General features: G+C 35.9%; 1 protein-coding gene across 3 annotated transcripts in view; it reads left to right on the top strand.

Annotated features, from left to right (window-relative positions):
- Positions 1–200: 200 nt before the first annotated feature.
- The window catches only part of GRAMD2B (GRAM domain containing 2B), an 84,504-nt gene continuing 62,298 nt past the window's right edge, over positions 201–22,406 (top strand). For all 3 annotated transcript variants that reach the window (XM_036735092.1, XM_036735113.1, XM_036735104.1), the window contains exon 1: positions 201–423. In XM_036735092.1, the coding sequence (XP_036590987.1) occupies positions 305–423 (119 nt within the window). In that variant the 5' untranslated portion in view covers positions 201–304. The remainder of the gene's footprint in view (positions 424–22,406) is intronic.

Genomic DNA, 22,406 nt, shown 5'->3' with positions numbered 1-22,406 from the left:
CAAAGTTCAACAAGCAGATTTTTCCCATTTATTTTCCTTGGTTACAGATTTCCACAAGCACTAATACAGCTAATAATAGGCATCTGAGATCAGTTGATATTTTGCCTATGAAAAAATATGAGTAAAAGGAAACTACTTCAAGCTCGCTGTTACTCATTAACTTTTTTAAGAGGCCTAATGTAGATTAGAGGTCACTCTAAGAGAATGTTCTGAAGTGATAAAACCCTGCTCTTCTACTATCATTTCAGAGAGTGTCCATGAGTGTTTAAAGCTTCTCTCTTGACTTTTGCAACTCACAGACACAATGGTGAAGAAAAGGCAATGCTCAAATGACAGCATTTTTCGTTTTGAAAGTCTAAGCAGCCACAAGACTCTAAGCGAGGAGCTAAGTCCAGCAGACAGCCCTGACTCTGTGTTTCTGAGGTAAGTACAAATAATTGGGAATTTTTTTTCTTATTTCATTTGTCTATTTTTATTTTTTATTTTTGGTAAATAGAATTTTATTATTCCAATTACATCTAAAGATAGTTTTCAACATTCATTTTTTATAAGATTTTGAGTTTCAAATTTTTTTTTCTACTTCCCTCCCATCCCCCCTCCCCAAGATGGCAAGCAATCTGATGTGTCGTACATGTACAATCATATAAACATATTTCCACATTATTCATGTTGTAAAAGAAGAAGCACAACAAAAGGGGAAAGCCACAAAAAACAAAGTGAAAATAGTATGTTTCGTTCTGCATCCAGACTCCACAGTTCTTCCTCTGGATGTGGAAAGCATTTTCCATCATGAATCTTTTGGAATTAGGTATTCTTTACTCTTTCATTGACAGTCTCACCCATGCTATTCTCCTTATGCCACTGACTGAGAAGAAATTGTCTCAAACTTCACGACTTCCATGCTATCATTAACATTGTACTTTCTCTTTCTTCTTGATATAAGACAAAATTTAAGCCAAAGGAAGAAAGCAAGCATGGGAAAGGTGTATCAAATTTCCAGAAGCACATAACCTAAAAATATAATCTTTTCAGAGAGAATAAAAATAAAATTACCTACCCAATATTAAAGAACAGGAGTTGGAATGTGTTTGTTAATATTGAGAAATAATTTTACTATAGAGCTACCTGAACTTCTGCTCAGTTTCAGCTATATAGATAAAGCAAAACCAAGTAGCTAGGATCAAAGCTACATTTAGAAATTCAGAAAAATAACCATTTTGTTTTTCCTATGCTCAATCAATAGGTATCAGGGAGGGGTGGGGGTTGTTCTCTGGCTCAACTATTTATTATGGATATAGTTATTTTAATTAGCTTTGGTTTTTCTCTACAAACAAGGAGCACATCTGTTTGAGTTATAAAACTTTCGCTAACATAATTGCAAAATAGAAATGTTCATATTTTTGGTACCTACCTAACTCACAGAACTATTCTGAAAATCAAGTGAAATAACACATGTAAAGTAAGTGCATTGCAAACTTGAAACATTAATATTATCAATATATTTAAGAATGAAAATTAAGCTTCATTACAGTATTATGAAGATCAAATATAATATTTGTAGAAGTGTTTTCTTTTTATATAAACTAATTTATTTATTTTTAGCTTTCAACATTCACTTCCATAACTTTTAAATTTTCTCCACCTTCCTCCTCTCCCTTGCCCCAAGATGGTCTATCAAAGTCAGTCATTGAACAATGTGGCTTTTACTGTGTACAGTGTTCTCCTGGTTCTGCTCACTTCATTGAGCATCAATTCATATAAGTCTTTCCAGGTTTTTCTGAAGACTGCCTGCTCATCGTTTCTTATAGCACAATAGTATTCCATTACATTCATATACCACAACTTGTTTAGCCATTCCTCAATTGATGGGCATCTTCTCAGTTTCCAGTTCTTGGCCACCACAAAAAGAGCTGTTGTAAATATTTTTGTACATCGGTCTTTTTCCCATTTTTATGATCTCTTTGGGATACAGCCCTAGAAGTGGTATTGCTGGGTCAAAGGGTATGCACATTTTTGTAACCCTTTGGGCATAGTTCCAAATTGTTCTCCAGAATGGTTGGATCAGTTCACAACTCCACCAACAATAAATTGGTGTTCCAATTTTCTGTGTGAGTGTTTTCAAACAAATCTCTACCTAAAGGTAAAGTGATCTTATTATGTAAAGACTTTCTGGGCCAACAGGCTGAGCTGCCTTATGAAGCTCCAGCTCTGGCTTCACCTACACTAGGTTCAGTTCAAGAGGAAACTAACCTCTAAAGACAGGAACCAGGCTTTTTCTCATTGTCTCTTATTAATTATGTCCTGTCCTAGAGTTTATAGTCTCTTGCACAAAGCATAGTACAGCACATGTCTAGGGTCTTCCACCCCCTAAAAATATTATCAGGGTGCTTTTTAGAAAGGTAATTATTATAGAAAATAGATCATGTATAAAATAGGTATGTATTTCCTCTACCACAAAAGAATCCCTAAAATACAAAAGACTCATAAGCATGCATTGACAAAAACTTAAAACATTAAATCATGTTTTCTCAGAAAGTTAATATTTTGGGCATGCATGTTGACCATGTAGATTTTATATATGTATATCTACCTCGGTTTGTCTAATTCAACTCTCAAGAGATATGTATAAAAATCTATGGAATCTCATCTACCTATCTCCAAGGGAGACTTTGCTTCCTGCCTGGAAGGGAGAAGGAAATTGGGGCCATGAAGCTAATCTTTAAAGAAAGGGGGTACCAAACAATAATTATATCTATCTGTCTCTTAAAAACTGCAAGTCAAGTGGAAAGTATTTCATTTAATTTCAAGCTGCTGTTCTGGTCACTATTCCTTGATAGGAAAGGCATGTCCCAAGCTTATATCGGAAGGCTTGACACCCTTTCCACTAAATGCCAGTTACACAAAAGACCTTCCAAAAGTGGAATAGGGAATAAACCCATTAATACAATTAGATATCAAACAAAAACTAAGTTATAGGGACTAGAATATATCAGATAAGCCATAGAATGAATGAGCATTTTTATTGGTAGTAAGGGATCTTAGTCAAAATAAAAGAGAGATGTTCTCTGATCTCACCTAAGGAAAAATTCTCCCAAATATCTAAAGGGGGAAACTGTAAATCAAGGACGTCAGTTCCTCCACATGTCTCTTATGCTTCCCAAATTTTATTTTTTCTTTCCAGGGATCTCTCTCCCTGAAGAGGGCCTAAAACCAAATCTGTCCTCTCTAAAAGCTGAAAACTAGGAAAAGAAAGTCTCTTCTTCCAACTTCTCACTCACTTCCAAGTACCCCTCATTCAGGCAGGTAGCGCCATATAATTACTCTACAATACTGAAGAGAAGTTCACGTAAATTACAACATGAAATACTTTGTGGACTGCTGAGCAGCCATTCTGCCTTTACCCTGGCTCTGCAGAGTCCCCTCAAGGTCCATATCTTCTGGCAAGCCAGAGCATGGTTTGGACCCATTTGTCGGTGTTAGTCATTTTCTTCTCCAAGAAGTATTGTAGAAGCTGCTAGTCACCCAGAGCTCTCAATTATTTCACATCTCTCAGACCCATGAGGTAATAGCCAAGACAGGGTAGAAATGTTCACCATAGGACTGCTGTGAACAGGAAAAGAAACACAAAACAGAAGAAGCAACTAAGACTTTGAAATCCAGCCTCAGCCTCACCTAATTGAGCACATGCTTTTACTGCTGTGTGTACAGTCACCATAGCTGCTGGCTGGGGGAGAAGGGAACAGAGAAGCATCTCACTTCCTCCATCATAGGAAGTCCAAAGAAGACCTTTTCAAGTCACACATTTCAAAGAGAATAAGAGCAAATGTTGTTTTTCCCTGTATTTTCCAACTAAATTAATGATCCTAAATTTCTTTTTTAAAATTTGTTTAAAACTAAAGTGTTTTTATACTAAAACTGAAACAAATAAGTTAAAAGTTCTGTTTTTAACATCATAAACATTTACAGATGACTCCCACTCCGAAAGAGTAAAAAGCAAAAACAATTAAGTTTACTTGTTACAAAACAAAACAATTAAGTAAAACTAGTAATACAGTGACCTGACCTGAAAGTATATGCGACATTCCATCTCTGTAGCACCATTCCACCTCACTTTTAAAAAAATTTTATTCATTTTAAGCTTCAATACAAAACAAGAAAATAACTATTTCCATGAAAATAGAACATGAAAAGAAGGTTCAATATAAATATCCATTTCAGACTGTTTACTTTTAAAAAAAACTGTAATAAATATCACATCCAGCCAACCAGCTTTTTTGTGCTTCCTTCTAAGTTTTCTTGTGTTCTCTGCTGTAAGCTTTTCATTTTTTTCTCCCTCCCTCCCCACATCCCCCTAAAGAAGGCTACCATAAATATGAATATATATGTGTATCTATATATATACACACAATATATATAGATATGTATATATATAGATACACATATATACATAAATGTAAAACCTTATTGTACATACTTCTGATTATGACTTCCTTCTCTGGAGGTATATAGCATCTTCCTTCATAGGTCCAAGTCTTTGTTTGCTTACATTTTTCTCATTCAACCAGCTTGTCATTTCTTATAGCACAGAGGTATTCCATCACAATGATATACCTCAACTTCTTTAACCATTCCTCAATTGAAGGGCATCTATCATTTTAATCTGATAGGTGCATGATGATATTTCAAAGTTATATTAATTTGCATTTCTCTCATCAATAATGATTTAGAGCATTTTTTACATAACTATGCATAGTTTTGATTTCTTCACCAAAAAACTGCCTGTTTGTATCCTTTGATCATTTGTCAAATGGGGAATGATTTATATTCTTATTTGACAAAGTTCTTTATATATTTGAGAAATGAGACCTTTATCTAAGAGACTGTCTCAAAAAATTTCTTAGTTTTCTGCTTTCCTTCTGATCTTCACTACATTGTTTTTACTTGTACAAGAACTTTTTAATTTAATATAATTGAAATTGTCCATTTGACAACTCACAATGCTATCTCTTGTTTATTCATAAATTGTTCTCCTAGTCACGAGTCTGCTAGGCAATATGTTCCATGTTCTTCTAATTTTCTTGTGATATCTCCCTTTATATCTAGGTTGTGTATCTATTTTGACCTAATCCTGGTACATGGCTTAAGATATTGTCTATGCCCAATTTCTGCCAAACTGCTTTCCAGCTTTCCCACCAATTTTTACCAAATAATGACTTCTTATCACAAAAACTAAAATCTTTATATTTATCAGACAAAAGATTACTATAATCTTTTATTATTTTGTACTGTATGTCTACTCTATTCCACTGATCTATCTTTCTATTTCTTAGCCAGTACCAGATAGTTTTAATATTTACTGCCTTATAAAATACTTTTGGGTCTGGTACAGCTGAACTTCCTTCTTCTACATTTTTTCATTAGCTTCTTTGAAATTTTTAACATCTTGTTCTTCCAAATGAATTTTGTTATTATTTTTTTCTAACTCAGTAAAATAATTGTTTGGCAATTTAATTGGGATGGCATTGAATAGAGAGATTTGTTAGGTTAAATTGTTATTTTTAGTATATTGGCTTTGCCTTCTCTTGAACAATTAATATTTCTCCAATTGTTTAAATCTGGCTTTATTTGCATAAAGTGTTTTATAATTATGTTTATATAGTTCCTGGGTCTGTTTTGTCAGGTATACTCTCAAGTGTTTTATAATGTCTAGAATTATTTTAAATAGGTTATCTCTTCTTGCAGGGTTTTGTTGGTTATATATAAAAATGGTGATGATTTATATGGATTTATTTTATATGCTATTAGTTTGCTAAAATTATTACCTGTTTCAACGAATGTTTTAGTTAAATCTTCAGGATTTTCCAAATACATCATCTTATTGTCTGTAAAAAGAGATAGTTTATTAACTTATTTTCCATTCTGATTCTTTCAATTTCTTTTTCTTCTCTTACTGCTAACATTTCTAAAACAATATTGAATAATATTGGTGACACATAGTGTAGTTTCCCTGTTTATTGCTTTTAATTTAATCTATTTTAGCTTTAACTTTGTCTGAAATCATGATTGCTACCCCTACTTTTTTATATCAGCTGAAAAATAATAAATTCTACTTCAGCACTTTATTTTAACTCTGTCTATCATTTTCAACTATGTTTCTTGTAAAAAATGTATTGCCTGATTTTGATTTTTAATCCATTCTGCTATCCATTTCCATTTTATGGGTAAATCCATCGAAATCACATTCAAAGTCATAATTGCTAGTTATATATTTCCCTCCGTCCTATTTTTCCTTCCTATCTATCCTTATTGCCTTGTTTACCCTATCTCTCCCTACACATCTAATTTACTTCTAACCACTACCTTGCCCTCCTTTTCCCAACTTTACTCACCCCTCTAAGAGTCGCTACTTTATCCTCTTCCGTTACCCTCTTATTTCTTTATATATTTATAAGAGTCTTACATGCTTCCAGATGTGTATGTTATTCCCTTTTTAACCCAGTTCTGATGAGAATAACATTCCAGCACTACCAACCCTCCATTAAGTCCCTTATAATTGGTCTTTAATGTTTATCTTATGTATGTTATATGTCAAATTTTCCATTAAGTTCCGGTCTTTTTGTCACAAATACCTGGAAGTCTTTCAGTTCATTGAATATCCATTTTTTTTATTCATGATTACACTCAGTTTTGCTGAGTAAGTTATTTTTGCTCACAACCCCAGCTCTCTTGCTCTTCAAAATATTATGTTTCAAGACCCATGGTTTTTGTTTTTTGGAGGGAAGAAGGCAGGGCAATTGGGGTTAAGTGACTTGCCCAAGGCCACACAGCGAGTAAGTGTGTCAAGTGTCTGAGGCCAGATTTGAACTCAGGTTCTCCTGACTCCAGGGCTGGTGCTCTACCCACTGCGCCACCCTAGCTGCCCCACCATGGTCTTTTAACATAGAGGCTGCTAAGTCTTTTGTGATCCTGATTGTAGCTCCACAGTATTTAAATTGGTTTTTTTTCCCTTGTTGCTTGTAGTATTTTCTCCTTAACTTTGGAGCTTTGAAACTTGACTATAATATTCCTGTAATTTTTCATCCTGGGATCTCCTTCAGATGGTGATTAGTGGATTTGTTCTATTTCTACTTTACCCTCTAGTTCTAAAACTTCAGAGCAATTTTCTTCAATAATTTCTTGTAACATTGTATCAAGACTCTCTTTTCATAATAACTTTCAGGTAATCCAACAATTCTTATATTGTCTCTCCTTGATCTGTTCTCCAAATCGGTTATTTTTCTAATGTTTCACATTCTCTTCTATTTTTTCATTCTTTTGATTTTGTTTTATTATTTCTTGGTATCCTATAATGTCATTAGCTTTCCCTTGCCCAATTCTAGTTTTCAAGAAGTTATGGTATTCCTTGAGTTTTTGTACCTTTTTTTTCCAATTTGTTGACTTTCTTCTCATTTTTTTTTAATTTTCTTGGATTGCTCTTTTTTTCCTAATTTTTCCTTAATCTCTCTTATTTGATTTTTGAAGTCCTTTTTAAGTTCTTCCAAGAACTTTTCTTGGGCTTGTAACCATTTGATGTTTCCCTTTGAGTTAGGATTGGCTTTTTTAACTTTTTTATCTTCCTCTGAATATGAACCCAGATCTTCTCTATCCTCATAATAGCTGTCTATGGTCAGGTTCTTTCTCCTTTGCTTACTCGTTTTTATTTTGTTTTGTTTTGTTTTATTTTTAGCTGCTTACTATTGTAAATCAACTTTAGACCCAGGATGTGGTGAGTGATGCCCCAGGTCTCAGGCCTTTCTTACGGTTATTTTCTGAGTTCTGTACAGGGGCCCAACCTCAGACACTCCTCTCCATCCCCAAGGCGTGGGTCACACTGTCCCACAAATGTTCTTGATCCCTAAAGTTCCTCCAGAGGCTACAAACTTCACCTCTCATCTCCGTCCTGGAACTGAAACCAAGGACTCCACTCTCCTGCAAGTGTCCACAGCCTGTAGGGTCCCTGCCTTCTATTCCCAAGTGTATATTCATTCCTTCTTGCCCATAGTGACGGTCCAAGATCATGTCTGGTCAGCACATCTGGAGCTGGTTTCCTGCAGCTATGAAATTTCCTTCAATCTTCCCCTGCTCAACTGACCAAACCCCACACAGTCTGTGAGGTGAAAGCTTCTGAGGTCTAACCCAGGTGCACCAATGCTTGTTGTTTTTTTTGTTTCACTGATGTCTGCCTGGAAGTATTTGCTCTTCACTTGTGCAGAACCTGGTAGTAAGGCCTTCCCTGAGGTTTTCTCAAGTTGTCTTAGAAGAACTGCTTTACCCTGAATTTTACTTATTTCTGCCATTCTACATTCACTTTGAGGTGATGTTCTGTCATTTTAGTGGGGGAAATTTAGAGAGCCTGGAATTTTCTAACCTACTCCACCATCTTTCCATAATCCTCCCCCTCATTATATATATGTGTATATAATTATTTTTTGTACTCTACATCCATCTCCTCTCTGTCTTGAAGAATATATTTCATCATCAGAACTCTAGAATCACAAATTATATTGTACTGATCATCGTTCTTATTGATTTCTAACTTGTTAATTTTTAAAATGTTATATTAATAGTTCTGATTCTGTTCATTTTGTTCTTAGTTTATAAAAGTCTTCAAAGTTATTTATTTTCATAATATTGATAACATATAATTTTAAGTATCTTTATGAATTTTTCTCCTAGTTCTGCTTACTTCACCCTGGACCAGTTCATACAAGTCTTTTCTTATCTTTTTGAAATCATCTATTTCCTCATTTCTTATACCACAATAGTATTCCATCACATTCATATACCACAACTTATTCATTTATTCCTTGATTGATAGACATTCCTTTAGTTTTGAGGGGTTTGCCACCACAAAGAGCTCTGCTATAAATATTTTGTACATATAAGGTCTTTTCCTCTTTATTTATATTCTTTGGGGTATAGGCCTACCAGTGGTATAGCTGGGTTAAAGGACATGCATAGTATACCAACTTTTTGTGTATAATTTCCAAATTGCTTTCTGGAAAGGTTGAAACCATTCACAGGTGTATCAAGAGTACATCAATGTGCCTCTTTTCCAATAGCTTTTCTAACATTTTTCACTTTCCTTTTTTGTCATCTTTACCCTTCTGATGGGTATAAGGTAGATTCTCAGAATTGCTTTAATTTGCATTTCTTGATTAGTAGTAGTATTTTATACATCCTATAATGTTCGTCAGTGATTTAAGAAAAAGGAATTGTTTTTATATTGCCCAACTCTTTCTCTTTCCTCACATCCTGACCCTCTTTGATCCCATCTCACCCCCAGACAACATACTATTTAAGACAGGAGTTTGAGTTAGGAAAACTGTTTTCTTTCATATCTCTAATTCTTTTTAATGACAAATCCCTAAAAATCTGGCTGATTTTTGTATTTTGATAAGTTATAATAAACATTCATGGTCTTGGAGAACTGATAATATCTCCCTCCTCTCAACAGAGAGTGCTTAGCATATTACTTGGCACATAGTAGGCATTTAATAAATGTTTATTGATTAATAGGAGAGAATGGTTTTGGAAGACAATGTATGCTATCAGAAATAATATCTGGGGTCATTTGTCTTCACCATTTTTCCTTGTTACTAGGAAAGATTCATTATGGAATGGGTTGAAGAGTAAATGAAAACTAAAGATAACATCAAAACTCTAAAACCAACCACAAAAGTCTATGTGCTGCTTAAGAAAAAAAATTTGAACAAAAAAAAACCCTACCTTTTTTTATTCCCCTTAAAATTATTTCACAAAATCAAATTGTAGGTGGTTGGGGGTGGAGGAGATAAGAACCCTTGAACTTTTTGTTTTAAAAGTCCAAATTTTCACCTTGAAAATTAGTTTCAAACATAGCTAACTTGGTTTATCTATCCATCTTTGGGAAGTAATTTATGACTCATTGAACTAGCAATAAATAAGGTTAGACATCTATTGGACTATTGAAAAAACTGAATGATACACAAAATTTTACTAAGTTTAAATTGCTGCAGAACCACTTTTCCTACTTCTTAAGTCTCTTGATAACACAGCATAAGCATTCTTCTGGGGTCATTATTTTGGAGGTGTTCTTTTTTTTAAGCTCACAACCAAGAAAGGAACATAACACCAAAGCAAAATCAAGCTTATGTAACTACATACTGGCCAGACCTATTGTGGATGCTTGTTCAAATGTATAACTTATCATAAATAAAGTCCCAAAAAAGGGGAATTTCCCCTTGGGTGAGATCTGGGACCATCTATTTTGGTTGAGCTGAGTTACCTCACTCCAATGGGGGAGCTTCTTCAATATAAGTATATATTCTCATATGTATACTTTCTCTGATTTCTTGCTATAGACTTGCCATTTCTTGCTGCTTTCTCTTGTGTTTTGGTATCAACTTGGATAAATGGGTTTATTTACTTTTTTAAAAAGCATTTTGAAATTCACATAGGACCCAGCCTAAAAGAGTTTAAAGATTTTAACATGGCATCTTAATTTATATGGTCCAAACCTATTAATTTCCCCCATAGAATGTTGTCTCCTCCTCTAGAATATGAACTGCTTAATCCAGTAAATATTTCATTTATGCCTTTGTACTCCCAACATGTAGGCTAGTACCTGGCACATAGTATATTTTTGTTGTTGTTTTGACTCTTCATGACCATAGAACTGTCCATGGGATTTTCTTGGCAAAGGTACTAGATATTGGTTTGCCATTTCCTTCTCCAAAGGTCAAGTGACTTGGTCAGAGTTACACAGATAGTAAATATATGAGAATAGATTTGAACTCAGATCTTCCTGATTCCAGGTCCAGGGCTCTATATACTGTTCCACTAGCTTCCCTGTAACATATCATTTAATAAAAGATTACTGATTCATTAATTGTTTTATTTCCATACTTGGTGAGAAAACTCCCTATATCAGGATAGTGATCAATCATATCACAATTTATGGTCTTGGACAGTTGTTTGGGAACTGAGAAATTAAACAACTTGACCAAGATTGCATGTAGAGAGTTGGTCTTGAAGCCAGGAAAACAGGAGTTCAAGCTTTTCTTTGACCTATTAGCTCCATGGCAGTGCTCTAGGCAACTCTCTAAGACTCTAAATCTGAGGAAAAGGTGCTTATCTGAATAGATAGAAGGAATTTCCCAAATCAGAAGCTCCCATTACCAAAGAAATCATAGGCACAGATCTCATGCCTACCCCACATAACTAGTATGTATCAAGTGCAGTATTTGAACTCAAGAGTTTTCTGACTTCCTGGTCACTTTATAAACTATGCTACACTCTCATTCTCTCAATTTTCATACTTTGTCCAAATGTAAAGTAGCTGGAGGCTAATTTGTAAAAAACTCCAAAAATATCATTTTCAGATTGGATAAAAGATAGAACCTTGGAATTCCACACCTTCCTATGTGAATATCAATAAATCATTTCTTTTCAATGCTGCTGTTTTCCTATCTGTGAAATAGAAGTAATAAAATTTACCATCAAATCAATATAAGTTTTGGGAAGTATACACAAAACATAACACAAAACAAATGTGAAGTAATTTGGGGGAAGTGGAGATGTCTCTAAATTTGGGCATCTTGCATTTCCTTTGAGCTACTGCAATTCTGCTTTGCTCATAGAGCACAGTGCCTACTTTAATACAAAAACACCATGCTGGGTGGTGCTGCGCCAGTGTTTCCCATGTCTCACAACTGATTCCAAAGTTCATCAGGGAGACTATAAGAGTATCCTTGTATTGGTTCTTCTAACCTCTGTGTGAGCTCTTGCTTTGTGTGAGCTCTCTGTAAAAATAGTCTTTTAGGCAAATGCACCTTTGGCATTCAAATAATGTGGCCAGCCCATCAGAGGTCCACTCTCTGCATTCAATTTTGAATTCTTAGCAGTTCAACTCCAGAAAGGACCTCAGTCTCCAGTACCTTACCTTGCCAGGAAATCCTCAGAATCTTCCTAAGACAAATCAAATGGAGGTCATTCAGTTTCCTGGCATGGAGCTGGTATATTGTCCAGGTTTCACAGGTGTACAACAATGAGGTCAGCACAATGGCTCTGTAGAGCATCAGTTTGGTAGGCAGAACAATGAGCTAGCTCTGGCAATGTGTACATCAACTTCATTATTTATGTGTCCATCCCTGGAAAGTATACTATCAAGATAAGTGAACTTATCCACAGCATTCAAAATTTCTCCATTTGCTAGTACAACCAATGGTTTCACATATGGATGGTGCAGTGCTGGCTGGTGGAAAATCTCTGTCTTTTTGGTATTACTTGTCAAGCTAAACATAGCACGAGCAGCAGAGAATAAATCTATACTCTTGCATCTCAGCCTCAGAGGCTGCATTGAGTGCACAATCATCTACCAATCATCTCTCCCTCCACTTTAGTCTTGGCTTGTAGCCTTTTCAAGTTAAATAATTTACCATCAGTGTGGCAGCTGACCTTGATGCTCTTTTCATCTCGTTAAAGGTGTTAGACAACATGGCTGAAAACATCCTGCTAAAAAGCATGGGAGCAAGCACACAGCCCTGCTTCACTCTGTGTGCAAGAACATCCAGAATCCATGCAAGCATGCCGTCATGAAACTAACCTTGAATACCAAAGAATTTCTCTGAGCAACCAAATTTTGCCATGATCTTCCACAAGCCCTCATGACTAACAGTATCAAAGGCCTTGCTCAGATCAATGAATATTGTGTAAAGCCCTCTGTTCTGCTCCTGGCATTTCTCCCAGAGTTGTCAGGCAACAAACACCATATTGACTATTCCTCGGCCCTTTTTGAAGCCACACTGGCTCTCACATAGATGACCATCTTCCAGGTGAAAGAGCAGCCTATTAAGGACAATTCTGGCAAGAATCTTGCCAAGGCTGATATATGAAAGACACACACACACACACACACACACACACACACACACACACATAATTGTCACAAGACAACCTATTTCCTTTTCTTTTATAGAAATGGACAAGGCAGGCATCTTTGAACTTCTGGGAGATAACCTATTCTTGCAACGTAATCCAAAAGATTTCAGTCAATTTTTATATGAGCAATGGACCCCCCCGCCTTGTAAATCTCTGCTAGAATGAAATTAACACCAGGATCTTTACCATACAAGAGGAGCCTAATGGCATTCAAACCTCTTCTTCAATTGGAAGTTTGGCTACAGAGTGATTGATTCCAACCTAAGGTACATGGTAAATGGCAGCATTGTTTGATGATGGTCTATTGAGAACATCATGGAAGTGTTCAGCCCATCTCTCTAGGATCATGTCCTTAGCACTAATCAATTTGGCTCCATTAGGGCTGAATAGTTGAGATGTACCATAGGCTTTTGGCTCATAAATAGCCTTCAGGGTATCATAAAAGCACTTTGGATTGTTACTATCAGCATAAAACTGAATTTCATCAGCCTTCTTACTGAGCCAAGAATCCCACATCTCTCTAAGCTTCACTTGCACTTTACTTTTGATGGATTTAAATACCGCCTTATTAGAGACTGAAGAACTATCCTGCTGGTAAACTGTGGTGTTCTCATTTGTTGTTTAGCAGCCTCTGAACTTCTCCTTCATTTTGTCATTTTGATATTTATGAGTTTTCTGGTTCAAATGAGTTAATGTGGCAGTGTACACCAAATCTCTGAAAGTTATCTACTTTTCTCCTCCACTATCGCCAACTATGTGTTGGCTCAGCTTTTCCTCCAAGTAAGCAACAAACTATTTTCATAAAAAACACTCTAATCTGTTGAAATTAAGTCTTTTGATAGTCATCTTGCCTTGGAGTCATCACTTTTGTTGAATGCAAATGTTTAGTTTGGAGAGGATAAGTCTATGATCAGTCACTTTCATCACTCTCATGTCCTGTCTGTCTCTTCTCCTTACAATGACATCATCTATTAAATGCCAATGGTTGCTGCAAGGTTGCATCCATGAAGTGTGATTGCCTTTAGGTAAATGGAAGGCAGAGTTGGTTATAAGACACGTAAATCTTCAGGAGTGACTATTGCTGTTGCTGTTTCTCACTCCATTACTCCTAAAGACTCCCTGCCATATCTGATGATCTGTGCCTACTCTGGTGTTAAAGTCACCCAGAATTGCAAGGCTGTCTTCCTTTGGCACATTAATGATGAGGGTCTCCGGGTCTTCATAAAATTTTTCTTTGGCTTCATCAGAGTTCATCATGGTGGGAGCATATGCACTAATGACAGTGGTGTGGTACTTTCTTGAAAGTGACAATCACATTATCATGAGTTTGTTGTTCCCTCTTTTGGGGAGCCATAGGAGCTTGTTGACTAGAGTAGTTCTGATTGTAAAACCTATGCCATCTTCATAGCAATCACCATTACTGTGGCTACTCTAGAAAAATGTGTATCCAGCTTCAACTTCTATAGGTGGGCCTTCATTTGCCAGCTTTGTTTCACTCATGGGGTTCTATTTGGATGCAATATGTACCAAGTTCTCTTGCAACAAAAACAGCTCACCTTTCAGGTCTACTGGATGTCTTCTTGTCCATATGTGTGTGCACATTCATGTACCAATGGTGAGTGGCATCATTTTCATAAAAGTTTTTGTCCATTTTTTTGTGTTTTGACCACCTGCTGTGATAAGCAGGCCAGGATTAGGTTAGGTGAAGCAGGCAGTTTTTAGGGCACCTTTTCTAGCCCCTTCCTCACTCCAGGAGGTGAGTAATGCAGTCCCTTAAAAAGGCTATTCAGATACCTAGGGGCCTGCTGAATCCCACTACTGCTTCAGCTCAGTGAGAAAATTACCTTATGGTCTGGGCTGCCTCTGTGCAGGATAGTGACTATAGCTCCCGGTGTAACTACACCTGCTGCTTTGTCACTTGCCCATCGCCACTGGGTTCTGAGGTAGGCAAAAATAGTAGAGTGGTATGGGTGATATCTTTTGACTTACACGTGAACTGGATTGAAGAGTGACAGAGCTGTGAAAAAGTTGTCAGCCTCATTCATCCAGGGTCATCAAAGTCCAGTGAGAAGACAAAAGTTAAGATTATTGGCTATGGCTCAGGATGCAGTGGATGACCTTGGCACTTCGATGTCTAACCAAGCTCTAAGTGCTCCACAATGCCTGCTTCAGCCACATTCATGCCCACTGGAATAAATTGTTCTTATATGCCTATTCTACCAAGGGAAGTCTTCGCATGATTGGGGCAGACTCTCCCCTAACTCAATGTATTATGAAGGCAGAATTTATGATTTCAAAGAGAATCATATATATGTCTGAAAGGTTCGGAACCACAGGATATAAGGAATTCTCTAGGTAGGAGGCAGAAGAATTAAAGCATGTATTTAAGCTCCAAAGTAACAGACACTCACCTACAGATCTAAGATTATCCTCAAACTGGCTTAGCCCTACAGCTGAAATGGCTTACTGGGGTGCGGCTGCTGTGTGTGCTACAGCTTCTTGGACACACGAGTGAGAGCTGGGTGGCAGGTGGACACCAAAGGTGGAAAGCAGTCCAGAAAAAGCCTCAGCAGCCCTCACAATAGAGGTATTAGTCTTCCCTGAACACTTGTACACCCCTGGACTGAAGTGCATGCAGCAGATCAGCTAAAATTACCCTTGTATATTTAGTTGTATGTGAAATATCTACAGCTGTTAATGAAAGTTAATTACAATAATGGAGAAAAGCAATATTACTGCACCTTGGCACTATAGTTAATAAATGTATACAACTTGTTCATCTACATTCACCTTCTACATGTATCTGTTCATAGTGCTAAATTTTCATGAGAGTATTTTTATTGCATTGTAAATTTTTAATCAACCTGTCTTGTTAGGTTGCATAAGACGTTCATATCTAACAAAACATCTGACATCAATCTTGTAACTGTTGTGTGATCAGTAAGGTTCCTATAAGACATGTTCCTTTTTTAATTTAATACAGTGTGTTTAGGGATGAATTGTATCCCCCGCCATAAAAGGTCTCAAGCTTGCCTGTCACAAGCAAATGAGCATTGGCTATCTCAGGATACTGAGGCAGATTTAATTCATTAACTGCTTACTCAGAACACTGAAGCAGAATTCCACAAGAATAAATTGTCAAAGTTACTTACACTAGTATCACCAAAAATTATCTTTAACATCATTCTGTTATTCACAGCACAGTATTTTCAGCTATATTCACATATTTAGAACCTAATACAACAAGGAGAAAGAATAAGGCCTTTTATTTTATCATCATGTCCTTGATGTTTCCTATTACTCTTAAGTAATAACTTTAATTAAAAGCTAATTTTACCCCAAAAGTCAAAGTACTCTTTTTTAATTTTTTAAAATATTTATTTAGTTATTTTTAACATTCCTTTCTTCTTACATTTTGAGCTTTATATTCTCTCCTTCTCTCCCAGCAATCCCCCCACCCACTGAGAAGGCAAACACTATGATATCAATTATACATGTGAAATCATGCAAAATATATTTCCATATTATCCATACCCCAAAGAAAGCAAAAAAGAAAGAAAGAAAGAAAATTATACTTTAATTTGCATTCAGAGTTCATTAGTTCTCTCTCTGGAGGTGGATAGATTTTTTTCATCATGAGTCCTTTGGAATTGTCTTGGATCGCTATGTTGATCAAAGTAGCCATGTTTTTCACAGTCGACAATTATATGCAATGATATCTTGGTTTTTCTCACTTCAGTATGTATCAGTTCATATACATCTTGCATTTTTTTTCTGAAACCATCCCCTTCATCATTTCTTATAGCATAATAGTACTCCATCACAATCATGTGCCACAACTTGTTCAGCCATTAATGAGCATCCCCTCAATTTCCAATTCTTTCCCACCACAGAGAGAACTGCTGTAAATATTTTTGTCCATATAGGGACTTTTCCTTTTTCTTTGATCTCATTGGGGTGCAGATTCATTAGTGGTATTGCTGGATCAAAGGGCATGCAGAACCCTTTGGGTCTAGTTCCAGATTGTTCTCCAGAATGGTTGGACTAGTTCATTACTCCACCCACAATTCATTTCTGTACCTATTTTCCCTCATCCCCTCCAGCATTTGTAATTTCTGATAGATGTAAAGTGGTAACTCAGAGTTCTTTTATTTAATTTAATTTCTCTAAACAGCAATGATTTAGACCTATTTGCATTAGATTAATTAGAGATAGTTTTTATTTCTTCTTCTGAAAATTTCCTAGTTATAGACTTTAACCATTTATCAATTGGGGAATGGCTTAATAAATTTGACTCAGTTCCCTACATATTTGATAAATGAAGCCTCTATCAGAGAAACTTCTGTAAATTTTTATGATATTACTTCATTGTCTGTTAGCAAAATGTAGTTTCCTTCATTATCTCTTAGAATTACATCTTTTTTTGCTTTTGCTTTGTCTGAGTTCAAGACTCCCACCCCTGACTTTTCTACTTCAGCAGAAGCATAATAGACTCTGCTCTAGTCATTCATTTCAGTTCTGTATATGTCTTTCTATCCTGAGTATGTCTCTTGCACACAACATATTGTTTGATTCTGGTTTCCAACCCATTCTGCTATATTCTCTTCTGTTCTCTGGGTTTGCTCATCCCATTCACATTCACAGTTATGATCACTAACTGCATTTCCCTCCATCTCATTTTTCTTGTTTATCCTTTTCTCTCTCTTTTTATCCTGTCCCTCCTCAAAAGTCTGTCTTGCTTCTGACCACTGCCTCCACCATTCCACCCTTCCCCTTCTTAGCCCCCCCTTATATCATATATCTTATGTCATATTTCTTATTCCCTTCCCCTCCTATCTCCCTGCTTGGATAAGATAGATTTCTATACCAAATTGAGTGTGTGTGTATTTTTTCTTCCCTCTCTGAACCAATCCAATGAGAGTGAGGTCCAAGCATTGCCCACCCCACTTCCACTTCCACTTTAAAAGCTCTTCCTTGTGTACCTTCTTTATGTGAAAACACTTGCCCCATTCTAGCTACACCTTCTCCCAATGCATTTCTTTTTCTCACCCCTATATTCTCTCTTTTTAGATCACCCCAACATAATCAATTTACACCTCTGCCCTCTGTCTATGCAGATGCCTTCTAACAGCCCTAATATGATGAAGTTCTTGGAAGTTACATGTATCATCTTACCACATAGGAATGTAAACAGTTTAACTCCATCGAGTCTCTTATGATTACTCTTTCAAGTTCACCTTTTTATGCATTTCTCTTGAGTCTTGTCTTTGAATGTCAGATTTTTCTATTCAGCTCTGGTCTTTTCATCAAGAATGTTTGGGAGTCCTCTATTTCATTAAATATCCATCTTTCTGCTAAAGGTTTATATTCAGTTTTGTTAAATAGGTTTGCTCCTTTGCCCTCCACAGTATTATATTCCAAGCTTTCCGCTCCTTAAATATGGAAGTTGCTAAATCTTGTGTAATCCTAACTATGGCTCTATGATTTTTCAATTGTTTCTTTCTAGCTGCTTGCAATATTTTCTCCTTGACCTGAGATCTCTAGAATTTGGATAATATTCCTGGAAGTTTTAATTTTGGAATCTCTTCTAGGAGGTGATTGGTAGATTCTCTCAATTTTTATTTTGCCTCTGAATCTAAGATGTCAGGGAAGTTTTCCTTGATAATTCCTTGAAAGATGATGTCTAGACTCTTTTTTTGACCATGGCTTTCAGGTATTCCAATAATTCTTAAATTATCTCTCCTCTATTTTCCACATCAGTTGTTTTTCTGATGAGATATTTCACATTTTCTTCTATTTTTTCATTCTTTTGACTTGTATTATTTCTTGAAGTCTTATGGACTCATTAGTTTCAACTCGCCCAATTCTAATTTTTAAGGAATTATTTTCTTCAGTGAGCTTTCCATTTAGCTAATTCTGCTTTATAAGGAGTTCTTTTTGTCTGTGAATTTTTTTACCTCTCTTTCTATTTGGGCTATTCTACTTTTAAAGGAAATCTTTTCTTCAGTAATCTTTTCATGCTCCTTTTAAAATTAGACCAATACTGTTTTTTAACATAATATTTTCTTTGATATTTTTGTGCCTCTTTTACAAAGCTGTTAATTCTCTTTTCACAATTTTTTTTGGCATCACTCTCATTTCTTTTCTGATTTTTTCCTCTGCTGCTCTTATCTCTTTCTTTAACTCATCTAGGAATTCTTGAATCCAATGAGCATTTTTCTCTGATGCTTTTGTTATAGCTCTTTTCACATTGTTATCTTCTTCTAAGTTTATGTCTTATGCCTCCATAGTAGCGTTTAATGATTAAGTCCTTTGTTGTTGTTGTTGTTTGCTCATTTTCCCAGCCTGTTTCTTGACTTTGACCTTTGTGTCAGAGTTGGGCTTTGCTCACAGGAGGGTGAGATGGCACCATATCATTCTTCAGGTCTTTGTGCACTGCTGTTTCCAGAGCTAGTGTAGGGAATATACAAGTTTTCAATGCTTCCAAAATAGTGTGATTCAGGGAGATGTATGGTCACTGCTCTCCTGGTCTGTGTTGTGGTCTTTACCCGGGAAGGTTTCCTGCTCCATTGCAGACACAAACACTAGTGTTCCTCTTGGCCCTGGATCTGTGACCAGGTCCCTTGCTCTTCTATAACTGCAAGTCCAAAGTACTCCTTTAATGTGACACAGCTGTCCAGGATTTTGCAATTTTCTGATTTCAAATAAGGTAGCTTTTGTTTTTAGTTTTCCACTGAGGTTTGTTAACTTCAGTATCCTTAAAAGATAGGATATAAGTTAAATGGAATTTAGGAATGAGCCACATCCCCAAAAGTCATATTCACATGTCTGACATTGATGAGTAATGAAAGATGTCAGTAGAATTCCATATCCTCTTAGCAGTATTGCTGATTATACTTTTTTGATGACAAATTTTAATAATTACATTTGGGGATTCAAACACAAGTCTTTCTAGGCTTTGGAAAACTATAGTTATAAAACTGACAAATTATATCATATTGCAGTTTACAATTTACAAAAACATTCTTTATAATCTTATACCAATATGATTATTCCCACTTAACATTTGAGGAAACTGAGGCTGAGAGAGGTTATGTGACTTACCTGCAATCATTTAACTACCAAGTGGCAGAGTAATTCCAGGCATTTTGTTTTGAACATGAATCTTTTAATGCATCCAATTCTATATCAGGAGGATAGCTCTAAGCAAACTGAAGCTCAGCTAAAGAATTTTGATTTATGAAACTAAATAAAGCACTGTTAAATCCCAGGAGCTACCAAGTCTCAGGCTACCAAGTCCCTGAAAGGGCAGTGCCACCACATTTTTTAAACATAGGTTTGCAAGAATTCTGAATGATTTTGTATCAAGGAATAATTTCACCTTGGAAATTACATGGGAAGATAGAAATGGAAGGTGAAAAGTCTGAAAGAAAAAGGAAGAAGAAATTAAGGGAAGCAAATGTCTGAGGCACTAGGAAGTTTCTTCTATTTGTAGATTCCCTGTACAGAGAATCACAAATATCATGGCTTTCCCCTTTCTTCTTAGAGATGCCAGAGGTTGAACCATTGAAAGTTATTTTCTACCAGCCACTTGAGCCTTCACCCTTCCACATTGCATGCCATAGCTTCAGAATCCTGAAGACTCATTTACTCTGTTTTTAGAGATAAAAGTAACCCAGAAATAGTCATACAGCACTTTTTCTTGGTCATCCAACAGGCAAATTCTTAGATTACCACTTTCTAAATTGTGATATGAAACTAGGACCAGACTGATTTCCTAACCTTCCATTCCTGAGTGCTGGGAAATGGTTTGGTTTAGGAAATGGGTGCTAGTGTTTAATATTGAATGTAAATTCTTGATATTTATCCTACATGTCTATTTTAAGTAAGTTATTCTTTTTTGTGCTACTATGATGTATGTTACAGGATCATTGATTTAGAGGTGGAATGTCATGTAGTTAATAATGCCTAGACTTGGATGGGAAGGGTGTTCAGAAAGGGGGGAAAAATCAGGGTTTAGAAAAGGAAATTGTCCAATTATGAACCTAAGCTGATGACAAATACCCAAAAGTAAGATTAGAAATATTATAACTACAGCAAGATAAATCTGTTCTCTATATATATATATTAGGATTACTTAACTGTTTAATTCATATAGATAAACCCCTATTAGGATGACAGGAAGCATCTCCACTGAAAACAAGTTGTGTTCCAAAATTTTATTTCATAGGTAAACTGTTTGGCATTCAGAAAGCATCTCCCCACAGAAACAATATTATAAATGGTAGATAGGTTTTCAATCTAGCTTACAGAAATATATATATATATATATATATATATATATATATTAATCTTAACTATCCTCACTCCTTCAATACCCTAGTATAATAGTGTCAAACTCAAATAGAAATTTATTGTTGTTATTGTTCAGTCACTTACTTGTGTCTGACTCTGTGTGACCCCATGAACAACAGCATGCCAATACAGTCCATGAGTTTTTCTTGGCAAAGATACTGGATTGGTTTGCCATTTCCTTCTCCAGTGGATTAAGGCAAACAGAGGTTAAATGACTTGCCTAGGGTCACATAGCTATTAAGTGTCTGAGGTCAGATTTGAGCTCTGGTCTTCCTGACTCCAGGCCCAGCACTCAGTACAGTGAGTCACTTACTTTCCACCTCAAGTAGAAATGAGGGCTACTAAATCATAATTAGGATCCAGGCCGGCTACAAATTGACTTAGAAAATCGCTTACGTCCACCATTCACTCCTCTATTGCCCTTTGGGTGACTCTATATTTCGATTTCTCAAAGATTGCAGTGTTTCAAGATACATATCATTCCATGATATATCTAGTATCACTAGAAGACTGTTGGTATTAAAAAGATGGGCCTTTGTTTCAGGAAGAAGATTGAGGTGTTGTGCAATTTTTCCAAAGACAATTCAGCCTGAATCCTCTTCTTCTTCAGCTCTGGGACTAGATCATTGTTCATTTGCAGTGTCTGTTCAAGAAATATGTAACAGCAAAAATGATAATAACTCCCACTTATATAGGGCTTTCAGGTTTGCAAAGCACTTTCCATATATCTCTGATAGAGCTCATCAGAGATGAACAGACTATGCTATGCAGTTAAGACGGACAATAAGTATTTTTCAAATATTGTCTTTTCTTGTATGGATAATTAGTATAATCTTTAAAGTGATTGTGAATCTTAATTAGGAGGTTCTGCAATATATTAAGGGTTGAAGCAAACAACTCATTATCTGAAAATAGAATTATCTGGAGGATGTTATCATCTATAGGTAATCCCTGTACAACTTGTGATCTGCCCTTGATGATGATAGTTGTTAATATTTTTGTCAAACTTACATCTCCCTATTTTATGTTTCAATTAATATTTAAGGGTTAGATGACTGCTTATTTCCATTTTTGCATCTTTCAGTGTATCT

The sequence above is a fragment of the Trichosurus vulpecula genome, chromosome 1 (assembly GCF_011100635.1).
Source record: "Trichosurus vulpecula isolate mTriVul1 chromosome 1, mTriVul1.pri, whole genome shotgun sequence".
Classification (NCBI taxonomy): Eukaryota; Metazoa; Chordata; class Mammalia; order Diprotodontia; family Phalangeridae; genus Trichosurus; species Trichosurus vulpecula.
The sequence above is the reverse complement of the archived record's forward strand: the minus strand, read 5'-3'. Positions and strand labels throughout refer to the sequence as shown.